This window comes from Leucoraja erinacea, chromosome 8 (assembly GCF_028641065.1).
Source record: "Leucoraja erinacea ecotype New England chromosome 8, Leri_hhj_1, whole genome shotgun sequence".
Lineage (NCBI taxonomy): Eukaryota > Metazoa > Chordata > Chondrichthyes > Rajiformes > Rajidae > Leucoraja > Leucoraja erinaceus.
The window spans coordinates 16739841-16767402 of NC_073384.1; the positions used below are offsets into that span (position 1 = coordinate 16739841).

Here is a 27562-nt window from a genome sequence, read left to right on the forward strand (position 1 = left end):
GTGCAAATGGCCTGACTTACTTTCGTCTCCTGGCTCCATGAAGAAGATTGTCGTGCTTTTCATAAATCTGGAGCTCCTGTTCCTCATCCTGCAAGGCGTCGGGATCCTCCGTGGCCAGGACGTCAACAGCACTGCCCAGGGGCAAGGCTAAAAGCAGATATTACATTTGCTGATCAGCAGTGCTAAGAACAGAACTTTTAGGTCCTAAAACTACCAATACCAAACAATTCCACATAGCCCACAAAAAAATGTCCACACACCCGCTCCAGCTGACACAGTGACTGATAGGCAGAAAACTAAATACTGTAGACACTAGGAAGTCTGTAAAAAAAAATTCTAGATATACCCAGTAGGTCAGGCAGTATCTGTACAGAAAGAAAGAAGTTATTTTACTGATTGATGACTTTTCATCAGGACCAGACACTACAGATTTAAAAAAAACCCCACAGAAATGCTAGAGACCAATACAGATCATCAATGTTGACATCCGAGAACTGTAATGTGTTCAGTGTAAATGCTGTAATGCAGTTGCTGTTGACACATCAGTGCAAGAAGCCAGCAAAAAGTTAAAAACGGGAGAGGGATTCAGGAGCGACAGGTAGTTATCAAACTACTGAATGATCCTCCCATAAGACAAGTGGGTAGTCCCGAAATTCCAATCAATCTCATTGATCTTTCTTTCAATCTGCACTCACTGTAGCTATAATACTATTTTCTACACTCTTGTTGAGTTACCTATTGTACTTGAGTAAAGTTTGATTGTGTTTTTCCATAGAACAGTAATTCACAGGAATAGGAGCTTTGGCTCTCAACTATGTTAATCTCCTCTTCCTGCACTTGATCCATATCCCCCCCCCCCCACCACCCCACATATCCATTGTATATCTAAAAGCCTCTTAAACACCACAGGCAGCGTGTTCCAGACACCCACCAATCTCTGTGTAAAGAACTTGCCCTGCACATCTCCTTTAACCTTTCGCCCTCTGATCTCTATACCCTCTAACCTTTGACATTCCCATCCTGGGAAAGCGATTCTGAGTGCGTACCCTATCCATGCCTCACTTAATTTAAACAAAACTTCTAATAGTTCCCCCCTTCAGTCACCGATGCACCAGATAAAACAATCCTAGTTTGTCCAACCTTTCCTAATAGCCAAAACCCTCTAATCCAGGCTGTATTCTGATGAACCTCTTCTGCACCCTCTAAAATGCCACCATATCCTTTCTGAAATGGGTTGAACAGAACTGCAAATAATACTCCAAATGCGGCCTAACCAAAGTTTTATAAAGCTGTATAATATGACTTCCTATGCAATGCCTTGATCTATTAAGGCAATAGATTATTTACTCCCTATCCATTCATGTTGTTACTTTCAGGGAGCTGCAGACTTGGATCCCTCCGTCTATTAATGCTGTTAACTGTCTTGTTATTAACTGCTTACTTTCCCTCAACATTCAACACCCCAAAGTGTTGTGTTGCGGCTGTCCAAATAACTGAAGCCTAACACCATAATAAAGGTCCAAAGACTTTATTAACGACATAGCACAGGTAACTTCACGCTAGTACGTTTTTATAATAATGCGGGAACAAGGCAGGGTGGGTTACTGTAAAGCTAGTGGGTGTAACTGCAAAAGCACAACTCCTAACATGAGTGACACTGATCTACACAAAGTGCAACACCTCACCCTTGTGTGGAGTAAATTCCAGCTGACATTTGTCCTCCCACATCTGTATCTCAGCTAAATCATGTGTCTATTGATAGCCTTCCTCATTGCTGGAAGCTCCACTGATGTCATCTGCATACTTGCAAACCAACTCATCTATATTATATATATTTATGTCCAAGTTGTGTGCCAATTTTGAATCCAGACAATCAAGTCGCCCTGGATCGCTTACATTTTAATCCTCTGTATTAAGTCTACCATGGGAGATTTTACCAAATGCCTTACTAAAAGCCATGTAGACAACATGTGCTGGCCTACTTTTGCTGATCACATCCATCACTAACTCAAAAATTCAATCATGTTCATCTTTCCCTCTTAACCCCATTCGCCTGTCTTTTTCCGATAGCCCCTGACACCCTTTCAAAGATAGACACAAAATGTTGGAATAACTCGGCGGGACAGGCTGCATATCTGGAGAGAAGGAATGGAGAGAATCTCTAGAGATGCTGCCTGTCCCGCTGAGTTACTCCAGCATTTTGTGCCTATCTTCGTTTTAAACCAGCACCTGCAGTTCACTACCAACACAAGAATTTTTCAATCTCCACCTAATAAAATATCCATTGACTCGGCCACCACAGCCACCTGTGGCAATGAATTCTACAGATTCACCACCTGAAAGGTCACTAGAATGGGCAGCGGGCAAAGATGGCTACAATAAAACCAGTTATGATTTTATGAAAAGGCAGCGCAGGGTTGAGGGGATGAAGGCCATGCTCATGTATGTATTATTGACAGATGGAATGGGTAATATAGAGCTGTGAACGCTTCATCCCCAATCATGGACACACAATTCTACCCTTCAGGTTTGAGAACTTACCATCGCCATCCTGCTCGCCTGCACCTCTGTATCTGTGCATTCGCAGCACGTGTTCAGAAACTGCTCGGTCTTGCTCTGGGTCCATCTGGTCCAGCATGATGAATAGTAGGTCAAAACGGGACAACAGCGAATCCTGCAGGCCAATATTCTCCATTGGGGTTTTATATTGGTTGTACTGGGAGAGAGAAAAGGAGAAAGAATTCAACTGAAAGAGAATGTCTCCCCACTAGAACAAGCAAACACCAACGCAAGTCTACCACAATAGAGGTAAAAAAAGCGGGCAAAACGCAATAGTGCTGGAGGAACTCAGCGGGTCAGGCAGCATCTGTTCAGGGTCTGAACAAGGGTCCTGAACCAAAATGTCATCTGTCTGTTCCCTTAACAGATGCTGCCTGACCCATTGAGTTCCTCAAGCACTTTATCTATTTAAGTTAAATAAAGTTGAAACATATCAACAATGCAATCTTTAATCGAACAAAAAGGGGAATATCTTTTTGAAACACAAGATTATTAAGGGGTTGGACACGCTAGAGGCAGGAAATATGTTCCCGATGTTGGGGGAGTCCAGAACCAGGAGCCACAGTTTAAGAAGAAGGGGTAAACCATTTAGAACAGAGATGAGGAAAAAACATTTTCACACAAGAGGGTTGTGAATCTGTATAATTCTCTGCCTCAGAAGGCAGTGGAGGTCAATTCTCTGGATGCTTTCATGTGATAGTTAGATAGAGCTCTTAAAGATAGTGGAGTCAGGGGATATAGGGAGAAGGTAGGAACGGGGTATTGATTGTGGATCACTGTGAATGGCGGTGCTGGCTCGAAGGGCCAAATTGGCCTACTCCTGCATCTATAGTCTATTTAGCATTTTTCCTCAAGATTCCAGCATCTTTGGGTTCCAGTTTCTTGTATCTCCAGGAAAAAGAGAAACTGGCTCATGACAGAATAGCAGCAGCCTCACTACTTCTGTAGAGAAATACTTCCCTGCCATGCTCTCTACCGGAACCCAAAGCTACTGGGCAGAGGCCACAGCAAACTATTTCAGCAAGCTTCCTGCTCACTATCAACACGATGAGTGATTAATCTAGTTCTGCAACATTTGTGTTGTGGAAATATACCAACAATGCAATCTTTAATCGAACAAAAAAGGGGAAAAACTACCCGCAATAGCTATGCAAATATAATTATCCAAAGCTACATAAATTAACAATTTCAGCTTATTCTCTATGTTTTGCCCACAGGCCTCAAATACCACAACATAAGGTACACTTGAACATTGCAACTGGCATCACAGTTAATCACACATGAAGCAGAAGGTAAAATTACAGCATCCTCCAGTCACTCCATGCAACACCCAACCAGTGACAAGGCAGACATCTTAACACACTCTTTGCAGAAAGATGTTGTATCTGTAGTGAGAGTATCTGGACTGTAATAGTGAGAGTATCTGGGCTGCAATAATTTGGGAGGCAAGGTGGCGTAGCAGTAGAGTTGCTACTTTCCAACTACGGGTGCTGTATGTGTAGAGTTTGTACATTCTCCCTGTGACTTGGAGCATCCATTTCTCTGGGTGCTCCAATTTCCTCCCAAGCTCCAACCTACAGGTTTATAGATTAATTGGCTTTGGTAACATTTGTAAATTGTCCCTAGTGTGTAGGTTAGGGCTGGCATATGGGGTTGATCGCTTGTTGGTGCGGACTCTGAGCCAAAGGGATTGATTCCACGCTGAATCGCTACATTAAGTATTACAATGAAAAACGGACAAAACAATTAGATATTCTAATTGATGAACAAATGAACTTGAACAGCAACATAAGTGGCTCCTGTCTGCATGGGGTTTGTACGTTCTCCCCTTGTCTGCGTGGTTTTTCTCCGGGTGCTCCAGTTTCCTCTCACACTGCAAACATGTACAGGTTTGAAGGTTGGTTGGCTTTGATAAAGATTGCAAATTGTCCCTGGTGTGTAGGACAGTGTTAATGTAAGAGGCGATCACTGGTTGGCATGGACTCAATGGGCAGAAGGGAATTTCTACACTGTATTTCTGAACTAAAGTAAAAGTGGGATTGATTCGCTCCAACCCACTGGTCACACCACTCGCCCTCACCTTTCCATAGACAGGGTTAGCTGCAGCCAGCACACTGCACCTGGCATTGAGTCTGGCATGAATGCCAGCTTTAGCGATGGTCACACGCCCCTGCTCCATCACTTCATGGATGGCGGTACGATCCAGGTCAGACATCTTATCAAATTCGTCTATGCAGACGACACCTCGGTCAGCTAAAACCATGGCGCCTGCCTCGAGACGTCGCTCACCTGGGAGAAGACAAGAACAGTTACCAGCAATTCACGTCCCAACAACACACGGACCAGAGAGGATGGTGAGCAAATCACCGAGCAAGAAAAAGCAGAACTCAACCACCCACGAACACGTTATAAATCACAATTAATAATACACTCCAACACTCTTTAATTGGGGCAAATAATGCCAGTCTTTCCACAACCTACAAAGGGATTAGACAAAATAAGTAGTGTGTAGGCAGGAACAGCAGATGTTGGTTTAAACCTTAATATAGATACAAAAAGCTGGAGTAAGTCAGCGGGTCAGACAGCATCTCTGGAGAAAAGGAATAGGTGACGCTTCGGTTCGAAGTCGGTCTGAAAAAGGGTCTCAACCCGAAATGTCACCTCTTCCTTTTCTCCAGAGATGCTGTCTGACCTGCTGACTTACAGGTTTCTGCTGTTCTGGCGGGACTGTCATATGATGAAAGAATAGAGCTACAGGCCTCGCATTCACTAGATTTTAGAAGGATGAGAGGATATGTTATAGAACCATATTAAATTATTAAGGGATTGGACATGTAAGATGCAGGAAACATGTTCCCGATGTTGGGAGAGTCCAGAACCAGGGGCCACAGTTTAAGAATAAGGGGTAGGCCATTTAGAACTGAGATGAGGAAAAACTTTTTCACCCAGAGAGTTGTGAATTTGTGGAATTCTCTGCCTCAGAAGGCAGTGGTGGTCAATACACTTGATGCATTCAAAAGAGAGTTAGATAGAGCACTTAGAACTAGCGGAATCAAGGGATATGGGAAGAAGGCAGGAACGGGGTACTGATTGTGGATGATTAGCCATGATCACATTGATCAAGGGGCAGCACGGTGGCACAGCGGGTAGAGTTGCTGCCTCACAGCGCCAGAGTCCCGGGTTCGATCCTGACTACGGATGCTGTCTGTACGGAGTTTACATGTTCTCCCCTTGACCTCATGGGTTTTCTCCGGGTGCTCCGGTTTCCTCCAATGCGGTTAATTTGGCTTCGGTAAAAATCGCAGGCTGAGTTTATTTAAAATATTTTTATGGAGAGAAGGCAGGTACGGGATACTGAGTTGGATGATCAGCCATGACCATATTGAATGGCGGTGCAGGCTCGAAGGGCCGAATGGCCACCTCCTGCACCTATTTTCTATGTTTCTATGAATGACAGTGCTGGCTCGAAGGGCCGAATAGCCGACTACTGCAGTTCTTTCCTGTAAATGTGGCCAAAGTGTCAACAAAATGGAGAGTCAGGATAGATTTTAAAAATAATAACTACCTTATAAATAATAACTAGAGCCAGGATGTTTAGGCGCTAAAAATCTCTGAAATAGGCAGGCAAAAAGACATCATAATATTACAAAAAAGGCAGGAAAAGGGAATTTATTGACAAAAAAGGCAAAGGCATCTATTTCCACCACCAAAATATGGTTAAAAATGATAATTATAAAGGTATACTACATTAAATGATCAAAGTTACCTGGTTGCACATAACTACCTGCATTTTTTCAAATTATCTGGTGTTAAACTATGCCGTCTGTCAGACACAATATGCTACAGTTGTGAAAAACTTATTTCTACCCCAGCTGAGGTCACTGGTGCATACCTGAAACAAGCTACAAACTCTACATTCATGTCAATATCTTGTGCACTATAACTACCTTTAGCTATGTTTTGTATTTCTTCAAGATCTTTGTTAGCTAAAATCACCCTCTCACATTTTCCTTGTATGTCTTTACCTACATCACCAGGAACTTTAAGTACAAAATACAGCAAGTGAAGATGTAAACAACTGAGCAATAGTTGAGCTATTTGACTTCTCCAATTCTTCCAATGTCAAGAAATACTCCTTTGATGGTTGACCTGCCTCCAGTGTACCAATGATCACATTTGCAACATATCTCCCCACAGCATCAGTTGTCTCATCTATTGAGATCCATATTTTGTTGCATGCAACTTCATCTCTAATTTTCTGCACAACAATGTTGAAGTTGCTGTCAACATAATGTTTCCGTAATGATGACTCGTTTGGTATATGTTCCTCTGTGTATTTCCCTAAAAAACCTCAGAGATTTGTTTTCCAATTTCCAGTGGAATTCCAGCATCAATGAATGCATTGCACAGATCACTTGAAAACTATGGAGCTAGCAGTAAATGTGAGGAGACAAGCTTGCGTATTTCCTACCTTCAATTTCTCTGCCGCTGACTTGTGTTTAGTTGTCTGTACATGCTGGGAGACTAAATATTTCTTCTCATGATTCACTGCCTTCTCACATGCTTTGCAAAACAGCATACAGTTGTCTGTAGAGAATATATCACTCCCGTACACTCTCAACAAATCGTTCAGTTTTTTTTACAAGGTGTTGACTTGACTTTAGGCATTTTGACGCTTGCAGAGGTAGATCTTACAGGAGCGGGGATGCAGACCTCTACAGGCAGGACAAATACAAGCTGAGAAGGGGAATCAGAGCTGCCAAGGAAAGGTACTCTGAGAAGTTGAGGAGCAAGCTCTCAGCAAATTACTCTTCTTCAGTGTGAAAGGGCTTGCAAGAAATCACAAGCTACAAGAGGAAAACCACCCCGCTCCTTGGACAATCGTCAGCTGACCATCGACCTGAACGAGATCTACTGCAGGTTCGATATACAGAAACTTAACCCTGGTACCCCCACACCATCCCCAATCAGCATTTCACACCTACTCACAGCTTGACTCCAGTTTGAAAAGACTGGACCCTTCCCCAACTACTCCTCCCCAATCACCACAACACCTAGTTAAAGCATGACTCCAGTCTGCGAAGACAGGACCCTTTCCCACACATCCCTCTCCAATCACCACTTAACACCCACTTACACCGGGTTTCGCCTCGGTGGTGTAAATTTTCTTGTAAGACGTTAAAATGACAAAAAAAAAGGCTGATTTAGGCACTCAATCGTAAAAAAGTCATTATCTTCCTGAAATCATCAAAAAAGGCATGAAAAGGCACATGGCATTTATGGCAAAATCCTGGCTCTAATAATAATACTTGTGGAATGCACTAGGGAGGAAGTGGGCTTGCTATAAATAGTACGCTTGGCTCAGCTGAGACTGCGGCTGTACCCTGCCTCCATTCCTCTGCCACAGGGCAAGGCTCGAGCACAGCAGGCCCACCATCGTATCACCAGCTTCCTTCTTTTTAAAATTCATTCAGGGTTTACCCTGCACTAAACGTTATTCCCTTGTACTGTAAATTGTATGGCTCGATTGTAATCAGTCTTTCTGCTAACTGGATAGCACGCAACAAAAGCTTTTAATTGTACGTCAGTACACGTGACACGCAAACCAAAATGGATTGATTTGATTGAAAAGGCAGCGGTGAGCTGCCTTCTCGAACCACTGCAGTGCTTCCTGGATGTACTTGACCTGATCCATGGGGGTTGGAGGAGTCAATGTTGTAGGCTCCCAGGGTTACTCCCTTCAACCTGCACAAAGCTGCACTGTCACCTTAGTGCCACTGGGGGGACAGAACATACTCAGAGATGTGATGCAGGAGTCTGTCATGTTGCGATTCTGACTCGATTGACCAGATGGTGGGACTACTCTCCTAATAGAACATCGAACAGTACAGCACAGGAACAAACCCTTCGGCCCACAATGCCTGTGCCAAGCATGACACCACATTAAACCAATCTCCTCTGCCTGAACGCGATTCACAACCCCCCCCATTCCCTGCACCCATTTAAAACTTCCTTAAACGCCCCTATTGTACCTGCCTCCACCACCTCTGACAGAGCATTCCAGGCACCACCACTGGCTGTGTAAAACTTGTTACCCACGTCTCCTTTAAACTTTGTCCCTCTCACACTCTCGTCCATGACATTTCCACCCGGGGAAAAAAGTTTCTGACTGCATACCGTTCTGACTGTCGGTTATACCAGCAAAGCCACCGTTCACCACCGTTTTTTTTTACAAATTGTAACTTTCAGTTTAAATAATCCTCCCTCAGAAGTGTAGCTGGCCTTTAAAATCCTGCAATGTTGCTTTCACTGCAACCCCAGTGTGCTGGATACAGAAGTTCCATACAGTTACAGACTGAATCAACATACAAAGCATTGCAGTTCAATTTAGTGCTACTAAATAACTGGGCACAATGCGCCCTTGTGTGGCAGAAATAAACACCGCAGGCTAAGACCCAAATAAATAGACGCAGGTTCTGGGTCATTTTTCAGTGTAATCTGAAGTGAAACTCCTCCAATAGAACACAGGGACAATATCTACACTGAACTTAGCATTAATACAGCTGAATAAATTTCAATCAAGACTCAGACGTGTACATGGAAGACCAATGTCCAAATTTAAATCTCAGGAGATGGTCTTGCTACAAAACTGGTTGATCTGGAGAAGACATCAGGAATAGTGGACAGTTACCCAGCAGGATGAGACGGGGTACAGATTATGGGATACAGCCACACCTTTGACTCTACCAATAACAAAGATTTTAGTAATGTGGTTAACCACATAAAATCACAAAGGGATTGTCAAAATTGTAACAGACATTTCAAAACAGGCAAATAAAAGTCACCATCCACTTTGGACAAATAGGTCCACCACCAATTTTCTGTCACTCTTGGTTTCAGAGCCTTCTGGAGTCCAGAGCCAGGGGTCACAGTTTAAGAATAAGGAGTAAGATGAGGAAAAATATTTTCACCCAGTGAGTTGTGAATCTGTGGAATTCTCTGCCACAGAAGGCAGTGGAGGCCAATTAACTAGATGTTTTCATGAGAGTTAGATATAGCTCTTAGGGCGAACAGAATCAGAATATCAGGAGAAAGCAGGAATGGAGTACTGATTTTGGATGATCAGCCATGATCATATTGAATGGCAGTGCTGGCACGAAGGGCCGAACGACCTACTCCTGCACCCACCTACTATGTTTCTATCCGTATTATCCGTTTTACCAGGCCGACGAAGGTCGATGGGTGCTCACCATCAACCTTAGCATGGATAAGAGTGAGCATTTTCAGGGGGTCTTCTGGGGCGGGGAATTCAAATGCGGTCTCGTAATTTTGTCAGTTGATGGAAAATTGGTGGTGGACCTGTATACCATATTCTAAATAGTAAAAGCAGTGGATATTCAAAAAACACGGGAGTACGCGTGCTATGATTAAGATATAACAGTTTGGGGCAAAAAAAACCCTGAATTTTAGATGCAGTGTTACCCCAGCACTTTGTGGAGGAATGTTGATGTTTGATAAAGGCAAGATTACTTGGCCAGGAATGGCAGAACAGTCTACTGAGCCTAGATGGCCTGTTCTGTTCCAAAGCTCCCTCGACTTGGATGTCCTTTAGCCTCCATGCAGGCCCCAACCATTCTTCAATCCACTCTGTCCAACAGATAGACACGCATGGACACAAAGTGCTGGAGTAACTCAGCGGGTCAGGCAGTGTCTCCGCAGAAAAAGGACGGGTGACCTTTCCTGTTACCAATCCTTTTTCTCCGGAGATGCCGTCTGACCCACTGAGTTACTCCAGCACTTTGTGACCATCTTCAGAATAAACCAACACCTGCAGTTCCTTCCTACACGCTGTCCAACCTTGCACTTCTGCCCATTTAACACTTGCACCCTCACCATCGCCTCAGAGTACATCAGTGCGCGGATCAAAGAGCAACTTACCAGTTTCTTGGTCGGTGGTGACTGCTGCAGTCAAGCCCACCCCGGTGGAGCCTCGGCCAGTGGTGGGGATAGCTCGCGGAGCACTGAAGAGCACATAGCGCAGGAGCTGTGACTTTGCCACCGACGGGTCACCTAACAGAAGGAAAGCACGGGATAGCAAATGTACCAACTGAAAGACGCAGCACTACCTATAGCAAGAAAGCTAATATACCGCTTATGTAACATTTAGGCGCCTGAAGACAAACACAGAGACGCCCACAAAAACCATTTGCTTTCAGGGCACAGACACGCAGTTACCCACCATGTCTGGAATCACAATGGAGGTATTGAAACCAGTCATCCATTCCATTTACATGCAACAGAGGCTATATTTCAAGGATCGCTGATTTTAATTAAGTCTTTACCTCCTGTGGACATCTTGCCTGACCTGTTTTACTTCAGGCTTCTAGCATTGGTGGTGTAGAGTGGCTGCAGGAGTCAGAAGGTACAAAGTCCCTGGCAAGTTGACTCCTTTATCTTACAGCATTGGGTGCCATATTTAGCATTATTCACCCCCCTCCAACAGCCCTATTGTCCAAGGAACTGGTGTGCGACAATGCGCTACAACACCAAGAATTATATTCCGCACTCTGTATCTTTCTCTTTGCTCTACCTATTGTACTTGAGTTTTGCACTGATTGCATCCATGTCTGGTATATCTGGTCTTGCTGTAAAACATACAAAATAAAGGTTTTCACTGATCATGCGATAATAATAATAAACTTGAACTTATTGGGAAACTCCCTCATTTAAAAAAGTGCTTCCAATGACCCTACTGGAAGCAGGGTAAGAAATAAGAGAAATGAACTACAGGAGCCAATTTCAGATTGGTCAAGATTAAACTGAAGCATGTCCAAAAATACTAATACACCTTGTACACCGTACCTATTAATAGGACATTGATATCACCGCGAATTCGGCTTCCATTCTCCAAGTGTTTTTCTGAGCCACCCAGCAGCAGGCAGAGAATAGCCTTCTTGATGTACTCATGTCCATGAATACTAGGGGCCAGGGACCTGGCTAGTTGATCAAAGATGTCCTGGAACAGAGCAGAGAGCTTGGTGACTGATGCAGGAACAAAATCCACAATAGGAGAAAGATGACAGCAATAAGTACAAGATAACAATCTAAAATCCAAAAGTTTACAAGAAGCTTTACCCCAATGTCAACTTTTATTGAGGCTTCGGCACTGATAATCCTCCCACTGGTACAAAGATTGCCATCAAAAGCCAATGTATATGAGGCAGTATACACCAACACAAACTGCGTCCAGTATCGTTCAATGCCCATCCCCAGAATGATATTTCCATCCCAAGATGTTAGACCAAGTCCGTCGAGGGATAGTTAGGCGGTGTTCAAGGTGGATCAGTTGCATCTCATCATAGCTTGGCAAGAAGCTGAAAAGCTACTGGAAAAGTCAGATGTAGAGAAACAAAGCAGGAAATTGAAGATAGAAATGGAAAAACAAGTTGAATCATCGTGTAGCTGTACAGATGCCAGAGATCCGGGTTCGATCCTGATCTCAGGTGCTGGCTGTACAGTGTGTACATTCACCCTGTAACTTTTTATACGCACTCTGGTGTCCTCCCACCCTCCAAAGATGTACAGGTTTACAAGTTAATTGGCATTGGTAAATCTGTCCCTAGTGTGTGGGATAGTGTTAGTGCACGGGGCGATTACTGGTCGGCTCAGACTCAATGGGCCAAAGGGCCTGTTTCCATGCTGTATCTCTGAAGTCTAAAGTGCTGAACCAAACACAACAGAAGGCAGAATATTTAACATTATGAAAAGCTACATTTAAAGAAACTATATTTAAAGGCAGCCGAATTAACAGCACAAGCAATCATAAACGGGTACAATCCAATAGTAATTACTGGAACATTGCAGCAGTCTTAACGCTGGGAACTAAATATTCAAGGGTATTCAACAAGGTCTGGCAAACAGAAAAAAAGCAGGGCAGCTGTATTAATGAGGATGACATCAGTACGTAGCTGGGAAGCATCTTGACGTATCCCTTTGTTTCCTTTCTCTCTCCAAACGGTCTCATTAATCTCTCGATCAGACAGCTTCGTAAACAGAATATTAACATGCCAATCCGTGTCTCAAGCCATCAGACCTTTCCTATTTTCTATCCATTCCCTTCCCCCCGTGCAACTCACCACCTGTTTCCTCACTTCCCCAGTTGTCATGATGGGTCTTCAAATATTAACTCTATTACTATTCCCACGATTGCTGCTTGACCTGCAAAATAATTCAGCAGAGATATGGATACACAAAGCTGGAATAACTCAGCAGGTCAGGCAGCATATCTGGAGAAAATGGATAGGTGATGTTTTGGATCAGACTATTCCTTCGGACTGATTGCAGTAGGGTAATGGGGTAATTGAGAGTTGGGGATAACATCTTTGCAAGAGGCAGGGTGTGAGGAAATGCAGACAAAATTCAGCTTTGTTTTTTACTTAAGTTTTCTGGTAACCCCATTTAGAGCCATCCCTCATTATAAAGCACAGAAACAGGCCCTTCAACCCAAGTTGTTTAAATGAGCCAGTTCCAAATGCCTACATCTAACCCATATCCCTCCAACAGAAAACCCACGCAGGTCACAGGGCGAATGCACAATCTCCCTACGGACAGCACCCGTAGTCAGGATCGAAGCCTGGTCACTGGCGCTGTAGGGCAGCAACTGTACCGCTGCACCTCCGTGCCACACTCAAGTTTAGAGTGATTGATGTGGTGCCCATTAAGTGGGATGCTTGCATAATATTAGTACTGAAAGGATCCCGGTCTCAATGTTCACAAATTACTATAAGGTAATACTATTACTACAAATTACTATAAGATAGAAGGTAATTCGAAGGGTAAATTATTTGTTCACTTTTATTACAAGAATATTACAGTACTCCAGTTAATTTATGTTTCTTTATTTAAGGAACATCAATTGGATGTCTAAAGGGTTCCGACCCAAAATATTGCCTATTCCTTTTCTAGAGATGCTGCCTGACCCGTTGAGTTACTCCCGCATTTTGTGTCTATCTTCAGTATAAGCCAGCATCTGCAGTTCCTTCATACACATTAATTACACTGTTTTGTTTAAAGCATTTGCTCTGTGGTATTATTGTGCCATTATCAAGTTTACATGCTAGCCGTCACCCACTTCACCATCACATTCAGTTCTTCCTACCTTTGAATGAGATTTGCTGAACTTCTTGATTTTGGCCACGTCATCTGCAGAAAACATGGGGGACACCTCCTTGCTCATCAATTTGACATGGCAGGCAATCAGGATCGTTCTGAAGAAATCAAACCCTTCACAGTTACACAGGCTCCACCACCACTATACCATTCTCCTTTGCTAATCAAAGGATTCTCTTGACAGAACAGTGAGAAACACAGCAAGGTTCATCTCACGGACAGCCACCTTAGCGAGGAATTCCCTCCCAATAATCAGGGGATCCTCGTCATGAACTTACCATGCATTGTTCTAGTAAGACACCAGAAGAAGCTTCCTATCTGGTACATTTCTATCAGCAGATGGAGAAGCTACACTCATACAGCATAGAAACTGGCACTTCAGACAACTAGTCCATGTCGATCAAGTTGCCGATCCAAGCTAATCACACTTGGCTGCGCCTGCCTCATATCTCTCCAAACCTTTCCTATCCACATATCTGCCCAAAATGTCTTTTCAATGCTGTAATTGTACCTGCCTCTACTACCTTCTCCAGCAGCTCATTCCATACATGCAACATTGAAGCAGTTGCCCATCAGGTCCATTTTACATCCTTTTCTCCTTCGACCTTCCCTACCCATGGAGAAAAGACTGGCTCTTCATCTTATTAATGTCCCTCATGATTTTATGCACCTCTAAAAGGTCACCCTTCAACCCCATGCTCGAGTGAAAAAGCCTTGAGCCTATCCAGCCTCTCCTTATCACTCAAACCTTTCAGACCCAGTAACATCCTCAAATCCTTCTTAGACCAGAAGACATAGAAGCAGAATTAGGCCTTTCGGCTCATTGAGTCTATTGCGCCATTAAATCATGGCTGATCTATTTTTCCCTGTCAACCCCATTCTCCTGCCTCCTCCCCATAACCTCTGACACCCTTGCTCTCTTAACCTTTGCACGCCTTCCAGTTTAATTACATCTTTCCTATAGCTGGGCGACCAGAACAATACACACATTACACCAAATACAGCCTTATTAATGAATTGTACAGTTGCAATATGGTGGCCAAAGTTTAGTATTCAATATCCTGAACAATGAAGGCAAGCATACAGAGGAGCTTCTTCCCCACCCTCTCGATCTGCATTGCTACTTTCAGAGCTACATACATTAAAAGGCATCTGCCATTCCACAACCCAATGGCCCAGTTGAGCAAGGCCGTGTTGCAATATTTGATTACCTTCTTCCCTGTCCACTCTACCACTAATTTCCCCCCCTTCCCCCCCCCCCTCCCCAAGCATATTGGTTAAAAAACAGGTTTAGACACAAACTAATTGGTGAAATACTCGGAGGATAGGAAGGTTTTCATCCAATAATCAGTAATGGTCTGGAAAACTGCCTATAAGGACGACAGAAGCAAAAAAACCTCATCAGATTTAAACAACATTTGGATGTATGGCTGACAAAAATGATACAAAGGACTACAGACCTGGACAGTACAATTTCAGTTAGCACATCAAAGTCAAAGTCAAATTTATTTGTCATAAATTGTACATGTTGTACTGAATGACCTCTGAATCATTTATGCAGCACAGAAACAGGTCTTGAAGCTACAAAAATTTAAAAATCTAACTGCAGCTACCCTCATTTGGAACATATCATTTTATGCTACGCCTGTTTAAGTGCGTTCAGTTTAAATGCTTCTCAATTTACATGCATCTTAAAAGTAATGATTGTATTTTTTTTCCACCATCTCCTCTGGTGGCCTGTTCCAGATATCAACTTAAAAAAAAAAGGTATCCCGCAGATCGCTTTTATAACTGCTTCTGCTCACCATGAACATATGCCTTCTTGTATTTGATACCACTACCATGGGAAATGCCCATATCTGTGTTGTGAATTTTAAATGGTCAGAACCAGACACCTCACCATTGGTAAACTGCACGAGGTTACAATACAATACAACACAATACAATTTTATTTGTCATTTGTTCGTTGAAATTGAAATGAACATTTCAAATGAAATGTTGTTTCTGCAGTCATACACACAAGAAAGAACCAAGACACAACACAATTTACACAAACATCCATCACAGCGCATCTCTTCCTCGCTGTGATAGAAGGCAAAAACTTATCCCAAGGTTGCAATGTCTGCAATGCTACTGTACCTGAATGTCCCAGAGGTGTATCCGTTTTTCTTGCCAGGCAGGCAGCGGTAAGTGCCAATGACCTGCACTCGGTCACCAGGTTTGACCACGTCCACAAGGTCATTGTCCAGGATAATGTCCACTGAGCGAGGTAGCTGGCCCGCGGGAGCTTTCTCTGGCATCTCCTGTATGGTGATGGTCTGGTGGTCTTTGTACAAAGACAGCCCAAATTCTGTCTCAAGGGGGTTATTCTCCTCATCCTGGAGGTAAGAAGGATGACATTATTACCTGTCAGAAGTTATTCTGGTTGTTTAACCTGCATCCAACATGTTTCATAATTCATTGCTCCAGATTCAGGCACAGTTTCTTCCCCGCTGTTTAGTTTAGTTTTGAGATACAATGCAGAAACACGCCCTTCGGCCCATCGATTCCACGTCATCCAGGGATCCCTACACACCAACACTAACCTACACACCAGGGAGAATCTATAGTTTTATCAAAGTCAATTAACTTACAAACCTGTACGCCTTTAGAGTATGGGAGGAAACAGGTGCTACCGGAGAAATCCCACGCAGGTGATGGGGAGAACGTGCAAACGTACAGACAGCACCGGTAGTCAGGATCAAACCCGGGTCTCTGACATTGCAAGGCAGAAACTACCGCTGCGCTATAGTGCCGTCCGTACTACTTTATTAGTAGTTGCCAGACTAGTCCTCTCATAAGCCAAGAGGTGCAGTCCCAAACTCTCAACCTACCTCTTGCAGCCCTTTTTTAACCTGCATTTCCTCCATAACCAGAATGCTATAATGCCGTTAGAGTATATTCTGCAATCTGGTATTTTTCTCTTTGCATAACCTGTTATACTTGTGTATGGTTTGATTGTACCATAGCATAGTATGATTTGACTGGAAAGCATGCAAACAAAGCTCTTCCACTATATTTCAGTAAATTTAACAATAATAATAAAGTGAACCAAAACATCCAACAAACAGCCTTACAACAATCAGGCTTTTATAGTAATCTGACAAACAGCAAACTCTCCATGTGATTCTGCTCTATGTCTGAAAAAAACAAGGAAACCTCTGTACCACAACAAACATAAGCAAAATACCCAGCTCCGCTCCGGGTCAAGGAGAGGCTGACACCATATTGGCTCAGTCATTCCACAGGCTCTCGTTTTACTGGTTGTTGGAAGGTCGTGAGAGTAGGGAGAGAAAAAAAATACTTCTATGTAGGCTTGTGACCAAAATTTCCTATGCAAACAAAATGGCCCAAAGCCAGCAAACAGAAACAAATCCCTCTTTAAGAGTACAGAAGGTGGCACTTTGGTGGTTGGAATATTGTTTACTGAATTCGGAGATCTAGAGAGGAAACACTAGCGCAGTGGCAAGTTCCTGCTTTACAGCGCCAGAGAGCTGGGTTCGATCCAGAGTATGGGTGCTGTATGTATGGAGTTCGTTGTCTCTGTGCTGTACACTGACAATGACAATTAAAGTTGAATCTGAATCTGGAGTTTGTATGTTCTCCGCCGGTACATGCGTCAGTTTTCTCCGGGTGACACCATACTGGTTGACGCCATATTTGGCTCCGCTTTCTACCCACTCCAAAGATATACAGGTTTGTAGGTTCATTGGCCCGGTAAAGTTGTAAAATTTGTGTAGGATAGTGTTAGTGTGCAGGGAACGCTAGTCGGCAGGGGCTCGGTGGGCCGAAGGGATTGTTTCCACACTGTATCTCTAAACTAAACTAAATCAGGAGGAATTTAAACACAGAAGAACACTTGCAAAATCCCAGTTGAAATGGTAAGAACTTTAACAACTACAAATTATAGTCAGCTCTGACACAGGATGAGGCATTCTCACTTGAGTTAGCAAGTGTCAGTTCATGTCCTCGAGAGGAAGCACAGAAAGCCAGGGTGATACCACAGTGGTGAGCACTGTTCTGTTTGAAGTGAATGCTTAAATTAAACTTTAAAGGCAAAACCCCATTCGTCGAGATGAATGTAAAAAATCCAAGCACATATTTGGACAGCAATGATGTCAAATATCTTACTTAACCTTCAATCAATATCCACAAAACAGCATATGACTGTAATAGGAGACTCATTAGCAATTTCTCTGGAATGCCAGAGTACAGGGAGACTGAACAGAAGTATATACAATTATGAGAGGCATGGATAGGATAGACAGGCAGAGCCCCCCCCCCCCCCCCCCCCCCCCCCCCCCCCACCAAATACTAGAGGGCATAGCTTTATGGTGAGAAGGGTAAAGTTAAGATGTGATGGGGAAGGTTTTATTTTATTTTTTACACAGAGGATTGCGAGTGCCTGGAACATGCTGCTGGGTGGGGGACATTTATGATAGTGACATTTAACAGACTTTTGGAATGGCATCCAGATGTGCAGAGAATGGAGGGATATGGATTATGTGCAGGCAGATAAGGGTTGGTCTCAAGTCAAGTTTATTTGTCACATACAATGGTCTCGGCATATCCTCTGGGCCTGTTTTTATGCTGTACTGTTCTGTGGTCTGAGTTACGGGGGGGCAGAGAGAAAATTCTGTGGTTGCAAATGGAACTCCTGGGTAGTGTGCTGCCTCCCTGATACTAGGGCTCAGGATGTCTCCCCAGAGTGGCTGCAGAACATTTCCAAGGGGGAGGGTGGGAGCCAGAAGTTGTTGTACACATTGGCACAAATTACGTAGATAGGAAAACTGATGGGGATCTGTAAAATAAATACCGGGAGTAAGGCAAAGTTAAAGAGCAGAACATCATGGGTGGTAATTACTCCCCAGTGCTATGTGGCAGTGAGGGCAGGAGTAGGAAGATGGGACAGATGAATGCCTGGATGAGGAGCTAGTTGGAGGAAGGGGTTCATGTTTTTAGATCATAGCGAGCACATCTGGGCCAGAGCTAAACTGCACAAAAGGGATGGATTAGTTCTAAACAGAGGGACCAAGTTTGCAACTGCTACTAGAAAGGGTTTAAATTAGATTATGGCAGAGAGCGAGGAAAACACTGGCTTAAAATGCATTTATTTCCAATGCAAGACACCCGATAGGCAAGGCAGATGAAATCATGGTGTGGAAAGGTACATGGGACAAGGACGTTATAGCCATTCCAGAAGCCTGGCCAAGGGAAGGGAAAGGTTGGCAGCTTAATGTTCAAGGGTACAGGTGCTAACGGCAAGTTAGAGATGGGGCTAAGAGGAGAGGGGAATTTGCTTTATTAAGGAAAACGTCATGGAAGTAGTCCCCGATTACATTACTGGGGGATTCTCCAGTGAGGCTTTACGGATGGAGATATGGAATAAAAATGGAATGATCACTTTGTTGGGATTGTAGTACAGGCCAAAGAATCAACAGGAATCAGGGGAACAAATGTGCTAGGAGATTGCTGACAGCTGCCAGAAATAATAGGACTATTATCATAGCTTCCTAATATAGATTGAAAATACCATATTGCCTGAAGAGAAGGGTTGGAATTTATTAAGTACAAATAGGAAAGTTCCTCATGCAATAAAAAGAGGACATAAAGAAGAGCACAGCTTGATCTACTGTCACGAAATAGGATGTGGCAAATGACTGAAGCATCAAGGGTAAGCACTTTGGGCCCAATGATCACTGTTTCATTAGCTTTAAAATAGTCATGGAAAAGAATAGGACTTGTCCACAAGTTAAAAGTTCTAAATTGGGGCAAGATCACATTTGATAATATTCAATAATATTTGACAAAGGGACATCCATAAAGTGGGAGGCTTTTATAAGTGTACCAAATGAGAGTTCAATGTATGCATGTTTCCATTAGAGCTAAGGGCAAGACAGGGAGGAGCAAGACACCCTGGATGAAGAAGCAAACCGAAGCTCTTGCCAGGAAAATGACATGGGCCAGGTATATGCAGCGAGGATCAAGTATGTCCCTGGAGGAGTCTAGGTAATTGAGAATACTTAAGAATGAAATCAAGAGAGCAAAAAGCAGGCATGAGATTGCTCTGGCAGTTAAGATTAAGGAGAATTCAAAGAGAATTTTACAGGTGTGTTAAGGGAAAAAGAGCAACTCTGCGGGTCAGACAGCATCTCTGGAGAAAAGGAGTAGGTGACTTTTGGGGTCGAGACCCTTCTTCAGACTGTGCATCAGAGGAAATCGAAATTCCTTATGTTGTTAGTATGCCGTCTACAGAGTATTATACCAGTGAATATTTCTGCACCTTTTCCAGTTTAATAGCAACCATCCTATAGCTAGAACTATCCAGAACTGCGCTCAATGCCCCCCAAGTGTGGTCTCACCAAAACCATGTACCGTTGCTACATAATGTCCTGACTCAAGTACTCAAATGCCCTGAACAAAGAAGACGAGCATGACGAACACCTTCTTCACCAATGATTGACTCAAAGAGCTGGAGTAACTCAGCCGACCAGGAATAGATGACATTTCGGGTCAAGATACTTCTTTAGACTGAGAGTCGGGGGAAGTGAAAAACAATGTTGATCACGTAAATTTGGAGCCCACAATGGTCCATTGTTGGCTGCGTGGTAGGTTATAACGAGTTATACAGACAGTGGAACTCAACAGTCCAACAGCAAACACAGGGTGGCGCCACCAACAGCGGCTGCCTCGCCGACAGTCTGTCTGTCCTTTTTTTTATGTGTTAAAAAGTATGTTTTGGTGTTCCTTGGTCTGTTTTATGTGGCGGGTTGGGGGGGGGGGGGGGGGGGGGGGGGGGTTGAAGGATTTTTGTACCTCGACGGAGATGCAATTTTTTCCCGTATCATATATCAGCCACACCGCAGCTGAACATCATGGAGTTGGCGGCCTTTCCTGGAGACCGACCAGCGCTCCAAGCTGCGGGAGTCTGTGGGACTTTAACATCGCGGAGCTTGCGATCCCTTTACCAGGGATCTAAGCTCCAACCGCCGGGCCTGTGGACTTCAACATCGTGAAGCCCGTGGTCTCTGGTAGGAAGCCGATTCGGGAGCTCCATGCCGCGGAGAGATTTTCTACCGCCCCGAGGCAGGAGTATCGATCACCCCGACGGGGGGTTCGATCGTCGGCTACGGGGTCTTTGATCGCCCCGACTGCAGATGGTTTGACTGCCCCGACCACAGGGGAACAAAGATGAAGAGGATTGAACTTTATTGCCTTCCATCACAGTGAGGAATGTGGAATCCACTGTGGTGGATGTTTATGGTAACTTATGTGGTTGTGTGTCTAGTTGCTTTCCACTTAGTATGGCTGTACGGCAACTCAAATTTCACTGTACCTTAATTGGTACATGTGACAATAAACTGACCTTGAAACCATGAAACTAGTACCACCACCTTCTTCACCACTCTGTCTACCCATGTCACCATTCTCAGGAAACTATGCACTTAGTTAAGAAAACAGGACAACCCACTCAGGAACCTCACCTTCGTTGGATAGATGGCGCTGGAAGGGAAAGCATCGAGGGAAGTCATATCTGTGTACTTGCGTTCAATAGTCTTCTTTGTGGCAGGACAATAGTGGACACTTCGAACAATCTTTGGACGTACCAATGAACCTACAAGTCCCAAGAGAAATAACAGTAAATACAAAAAATACCAACAGGGATTTACACTGGCGCAATTGAACCAAGGCGTTCAAATATTCAAATTGCTTTAGTACTATAACTCAGAGGCAGGCAAAGTGACAAGTTAGGCCGAAGGGCCCATTTCCACACTGACATCCCGAAGGACTTATTGCAAGCTGAAGAAACGTCTATCCATCAACATAACTACGTTCATATTTATTTGTTGTGTTGTTGTGTTTAATGCGCCTGTAAAGCTTTAGCAAATAAGAATTGCATTATTCCAGTCGCAGAGCATATGACAATTAAACACACTTGACATTAACGACAAATAGCAACGTGCGCATAGAGAACAGTCCAACTCGTCAGTAGAATGAAGTGCAGTGACAACAGAGTGAAAGACCAGGATAAAATAGAAGAGGAGAAATAGCTGTGAAATTTAGCTGTGCCTAACTAAAGGAAATTAGAATTATATATGTGTAGCCATTAGACTGACTTTTCATGAAAAATGGCTAATATTCAACGAGACAGCGCTAGCCTTGGTAATCAAAGGCAAGACAGAGATTAACAGAATATAAGCTAAATCTTTCTCAGTTGATCCATGCAGCTCCCATGCAGCCTCAACTCAAGCACCATCGCCATCTAAAAGAAACCCTTCACGGCAGAGACCCAAGAAGTGAATTCAGGGAAGATTGCAAATCAAGGAACAGCTTTACTGTGTAGGAAGGAATTTGAGATGTTGGTTTACACCGAAGGACACTAAATGCCAGAGTAACTCAGTGGGACAGGCAGCATCTCTGGAGAAAGGGACTGGGTGATGTTTCGGATCGAAACCCTTCCTTGTTTCCAGAGATGATACCTGTCCCTCTTAGTTACTCCAGCATTTTTTGAACCGTTTCTCTGTAGTGGCTGTAAAGTCAGCGGACAGACACATAACATCTTTCTAGATGAGGCAGCCAGACGGCACTCCACACAGTCCCATCAAGACAAACAAAGACTCACATTTGATTACGATTCCCTCCACGCAGACAATATTGCTGAGGAAACGCGAGGTCAAGGTTCGTGGGCTGACATGCTTGGAGCCAAAGCTGCCTTCCAGGCCAATGTAGAAGTCCTCAAACTGCTTGGCATATGTGGCATCAATGGAGGCAACAAAGTCCTGCAGAGCTCTCTGGAAGGCCAAGAGCTCCTCAAAAGCGTTGTTCAGTAGCCTGTGAGGGAAGGATAAGACAGAGCAAGCCAGTTATTTTGAGGATCAACCTTTTAAAATTTGAAAAGGAACACCAGTTTTTGCATTAAAGTAAAGATGATAGTAGCGGTGGGAGTGGATGCAGGGAAAAAAAGAATGAGTGTCCTGAGATCGACTGCAGGAAGATGGAGGGGGGGGGGGGGGGGGGGGGGGGGGGGGATGGGAATGCGAAAATTGTACAGTGTGATTTATTATCATATGCCCCAAAACACACTTGTAGCAACACAACAGATAAGTCAATGTAATATTCAGTGGGCAGCATACTAACAACATAAGGAAGTTCTGAGTAATGACTAGCCTGATGGTTACAAGTGGAAAAGGAGTTGGATAAAGTATTATTTTGTGAACCAGCACAGGACTCAATAGGTTGAAGTGGCTTCTCGCTACATGAGATAAGGAAACGTGGAATCCCCTATTCACATTATAACTACTCCTGCCTTTGTTGTAAAGGATGTCTTCACTGTTCTTTTCCTTATCTTTCCCTTGGGTATAGAAGTTGGGAGGTCATGTTGCAGTTGTACAAGACGTTGGCATTTAGAATATTGTGCTCAGCTCTGGGCACCGTGTTATAGGAAGTATGTTGACAAGCTGGAACAGGTAGAGAGAAGGTTAATGAGAATGTTGCAGGACAAGAGGATGCGAGTGAAAGGGAAAGGTTGAGTAGGCTGGGACTCTACTCCTTGGAGCGCAGGAGGATGAGGGGTGATCGTATAGAGGTGTATAAGATTATGAGGGAAATCTATTGGGTAGATGCAGAGACTCTTGCCCTGAAGAGGTGAATCGAAGACCAGAGGACATAGGTTCAAGGTGGAGGGGAAATGATTTAATAGGAATCTGAAGGGTAACTTTTTCATATAAAGGGTGGTGGGCGTATGGAACAAGCTGCCAGAGCAGGGACTATCCCAACATTTACAAATCAGTTTGACAGGTACGTGAATAGGACAGATTTTGAGTGATATGGACCAAATGCGGCCAGGTGGGACTAGTGTAGCTGGGACATGTTGGCCGGTGCGGGTAAGTTGGACCGATGGGCCCGTTTCCACACTGTATCACCCTGTGACTCTTTATATCGTGGGAATCCTTTATTGTTTTAGTGTCTTTACCTTTTAATCAAATTCCTGCTTGTACATTTCTGAATTTGAAAACACCTAAAGTTCACTTTTAGACAGTTGAGCTTGTTACAAGTCTCTAGTGATTGAAGAGCATACCTTTCATGCAATTTCCCAATTTATTCAGCCAACTTGCCATATAGTCTAGCCTTATATCTGAGGTGATTGCAAAGGCCAATTTCTTAGGTTAAGAATGATGACTTTGAGAGGGTAAGATTCCAACAAACATATGTACTGTTGCGAGATACTTACTGGTGTGCTCTTTTCTCATTCTTTCTTCGAAGGTCATTAACGTTGACGATAAGGCGGTACACGTTTTCACTGATCATGTCCCTCACTTTGCTTTGGTAGATCCCCTGATCTTGCTGCAAAAACATTTTAAAGATAAATTATTCGTGGAACCAATAGTTAATTCGCAATCTCAGCAGTAGTTTAGAGAACCAGAATAACTATTTTTATCCTCATTAAACAACATCCATCTTCTGCTCCAAGTCTGTGACAGGATCACTACACATGCCCAAAGCACACCTTGTCACATTACTGATCAAGAGATGGTAATGGACTCTTTCAACTACATCTACTAACTGACTGGTGTGATGCGTGTGGCAGAACCTGAGATGTTGATCCAAGGGTAGTTTCAAAATTGTTCATCGCCAAGCAAGAATAGGCGAAATGGAAACCAAGCAGAAAATGCAGGGCCAAGATCAGATCAGCCAGGATACTGAATGGCAGAACAACACGAGCAGCTGTGGCCACCATTTTCCTTAGGTTGTGGTCTGACCAACAGGCATGATAATTGAATAGACGAAGGGTCTGAATGGCCTTCATTTATCACCAGAGACTAATGACAAGGATATGCATGTGATTATATTAGAGAGGCTTCAGAAAACATTCACAAGGCAGTAGCTGGGATGGAGGGCTTCAGTTACAAGGAGAGATTGGACAGTCTGTTTTAGAGTCGGAGGCATACAGCATGGAAACAGGCCCTTCGGGCAATTTGCCCACACCGACCAACATGCCCCCATCAACACTGGACCTAACTGACTGTGCTTGGCCCAGACCCTCTAAACCTATCCTTTCGGGAAGAAGGTATAGGAGCCTGAAAACTGTAACATCAAGGTTCAATAAATAGCTTCTTCCCTACAGCCATCAAGCTATTAAACACAATGACAAATAAGCTCTGAACTACAAGACTATTATTATTATTGCACTATATTTGTTTATTTATTATGTGTGCATGCGTATATATACACACTGAACTTGTTTTCTCCTGTTATATACTATGTTTACATATTCCGTTGTGCTGCAGCAAGTAAGAATTTCATTGTCCCAGCTGGGACATATGACAATAAAACCCTCTTGAGTTGATCCATGTACCTGTCCAAATGTCTCTTAAACATTATGGGAGTAATGGTTTCCCTTAAGGGTTTGTATTTGCATAGATACTTTGAATGGTCACAGCTTCTTCTAACATAAGTGGAGTGTCCAATGGGCCTGCCCCACTCAGGTGACTTTTTAGGCGACTGCAGGAGACTCTGCGGTCGCCACATGTTCGCAGGTGGTTGCCAGGTAGTCGCCTACATGGTCATGACGAGTTCCCACATTCTGGGAACTAGTCGCGGACTCATTATGGTCGCCATGAAATTTTCAACATGTTGAAAAATTAGCGGTGACTAGAATGAAGCCGCCATTGGCTCATTGTGAAAAAAAAGTAAGCAGTAGCTTTCAGAATCATGGATAACTGACCGGTAATGTTAATGTGCACCGAGCTTCACAGTCGTGTATCTCTGGCTTCTTTAAAGTTGTCTCCACTCCTTCTTCCCCCCTCTTTTAAAGGAGTTACTGTACACTGTGCTTTAGCAGTCTTAAAATTACAGCGCCAACCTACCTGTTCATCGTGATATCACCTTGGCATTGCAGTGTGAATTTCACTCAGACAGCGCTCACCCAGCTTAAGGAATTGTGTGTCCGCCTGCCTGTGTGTGTCCGCCTGCCTGTGTGTGTGTGTCTGGCTGCGTGTGTGTGTCTTGCTGCGTGTGTGTGATTTCCACTTTGACAGTCGCCGGTATTTCAGGCGAGTGCCGGCAACTTGAGTCGCCTGAAAAATCGCCCAAGTGGGACAGGCCCATTAGATTAAAGGATTTAGTTTAATAGTGAGAGGGGCAAGTTTAAAGGGGACCCGGGAGGCAATTGTTTCACATAGAGGGTGATGGGTATGTGAAATGAGCTGCCAGATGAAGTAGCAGCTGGGTAAAATTATAATGCTTAGAAGATACTTGGTCAGGTTCATGAATGGGAAAGGTTTAGAAGGATATGGGTCAAATGGGACCAGCTTAGTTTGGCAACTTGTTGTTAGACACCAGTCTGAAGAAAGGTCTTGACCGGAAACGCGGCCTATTCCTTGTTTACAGAGATGCCGCCTGACTCGCTGACTTACTTCACCATTTTTTGTCTACTTTGTTGGGAGGAGTTGGCTAAAGGAGACTAAACCAGGAACTGCAGGTAGACACAAAAAGTTGGAGTAACACAGCAGGACAGGCAGCATCTCTGGAGAGAAGGAATTTGTGATGTTTCAGGTCGAGGACCTTCTTCAGATCCAAACCCGAGTCTCCACCTGAAACGTCTCCCATTCCTTCTCTCCTGATATGCGCCTGTCCCACTGAGTTACTCCAGTTTTTTGTGTCTGTCTTCGGTTTAAACCAGCATTTGCAGTTCCTTCTTATACAAGGAACTGCAGATGCTGGTTTACAAGGCCTGTATCTGTGCTGTGTACATTGCATACAGTGTGACAACTGTAAGGACACTGACCATGTTCCCTTGGCATAAAGATCCCCAACACCACCCTCAAACTGATCACAGAATTCATCAATAATCCCATTCAGATCCCTCTCCCCCCTCACTTCCTTCTCTACCCACCCCTTATCCCTTCTCTTCCTCCACCATCCCCCTCCCCATCCCCCTCTACCTCCCCCTTCTCCCCCCCCATCCCCCTCTTCCTTTCTCCCCACCCCATCCCCCTCTCTCCCCCTCCCCTTTTCTCCCTTCCCCATCCCCCCTCTCCCCTCCCCATACCCCTCTCCAGCCCCCCCCCCCTCCTCCCCAGCCCCCTCGCTCCCCCCCCCCTCTCTCTCTCTTCTCCCCATACCCCTCTCCCCACTTCCCTCCCCCTTTCCCCCCCCTCCTCCTCCTCCTCCTCCTCCTCCTATTCCTCCCTCCCTCCCCTCTGTTCCCCTCTCCCAGATCCCCTCCCCCATCGGCCATCCGCACCTTGTTCGAGGAGGGACACTCCACCAGTCAACCAATTACGGTTGTTTCTGCTTCCACCCCGCTCCCTTCACCATAGGGCAATCCAGGTCCTTCTGCCCGCCCTTTGCCCCATAGCCCACCTCATCGTCCAGGAAGTCCAGGTACTCCCGCTGCGCCTCCCTCAGAGCCGGCTCATCCGCCATGGCTGTTCTTTCCCGGCTTCACTCTTTCGCGCCAAACGTCGGGTCACGTGTCGCCGCTGATTAACATATCTGGCGGGTAAAATCCCCTCCACCAGCCAGAGGCGGGCTCGCGGAAACGTCACCACGTATGTTAATATCTGTACGCCGGCGGACCTCTACGTCATTCCGCCCATCGTTGTCAAGCAAAGGTGCTCGCGCCTCCAGCATCTTTGGTGTCAAGCAAAGACGCCTATTTGATTTTAAACGAGAGTGGCGGTTTGCGCGGGGCAGGGGCTATGTGCTGCGGAGTAAGGCCACTGATTGAGGAAGGCCGACCCTTGTCTACTAAAGAGAGGGGGCGCCATGTTGATAGAGGAGGAGAGGGGCC

At 44.4% G+C, this 27562-nt stretch overlaps 1 protein-coding gene across 1 annotated transcript; it reads right to left on the reverse strand.

Annotated features, from left to right (window-relative positions):
• On the reverse strand, positions 1-27288 carry mcm3 (minichromosome maintenance complex component 3). The gene is made up of 11 exons (XM_055639067.1): positions 27133-27288; positions 23999-24111; positions 22391-22599; positions 21252-21382; positions 15868-16106; positions 13718-13826; positions 11422-11575; positions 10498-10629; positions 4640-4848; positions 2542-2716; positions 1-147 (listed from the first exon to the last, which is right to left on the reverse strand). Exons 1-11 carry the CDS (start codon positions 27193-27195, stop codon positions 17-19), a joined length of 1665 nt encoding a protein of 554 aa, XP_055495042.1. The 5' UTR covers positions 27196-27288; the 3' UTR covers positions 1-16.
• Positions 27289-27562: the final 274 nt, after the last annotated feature.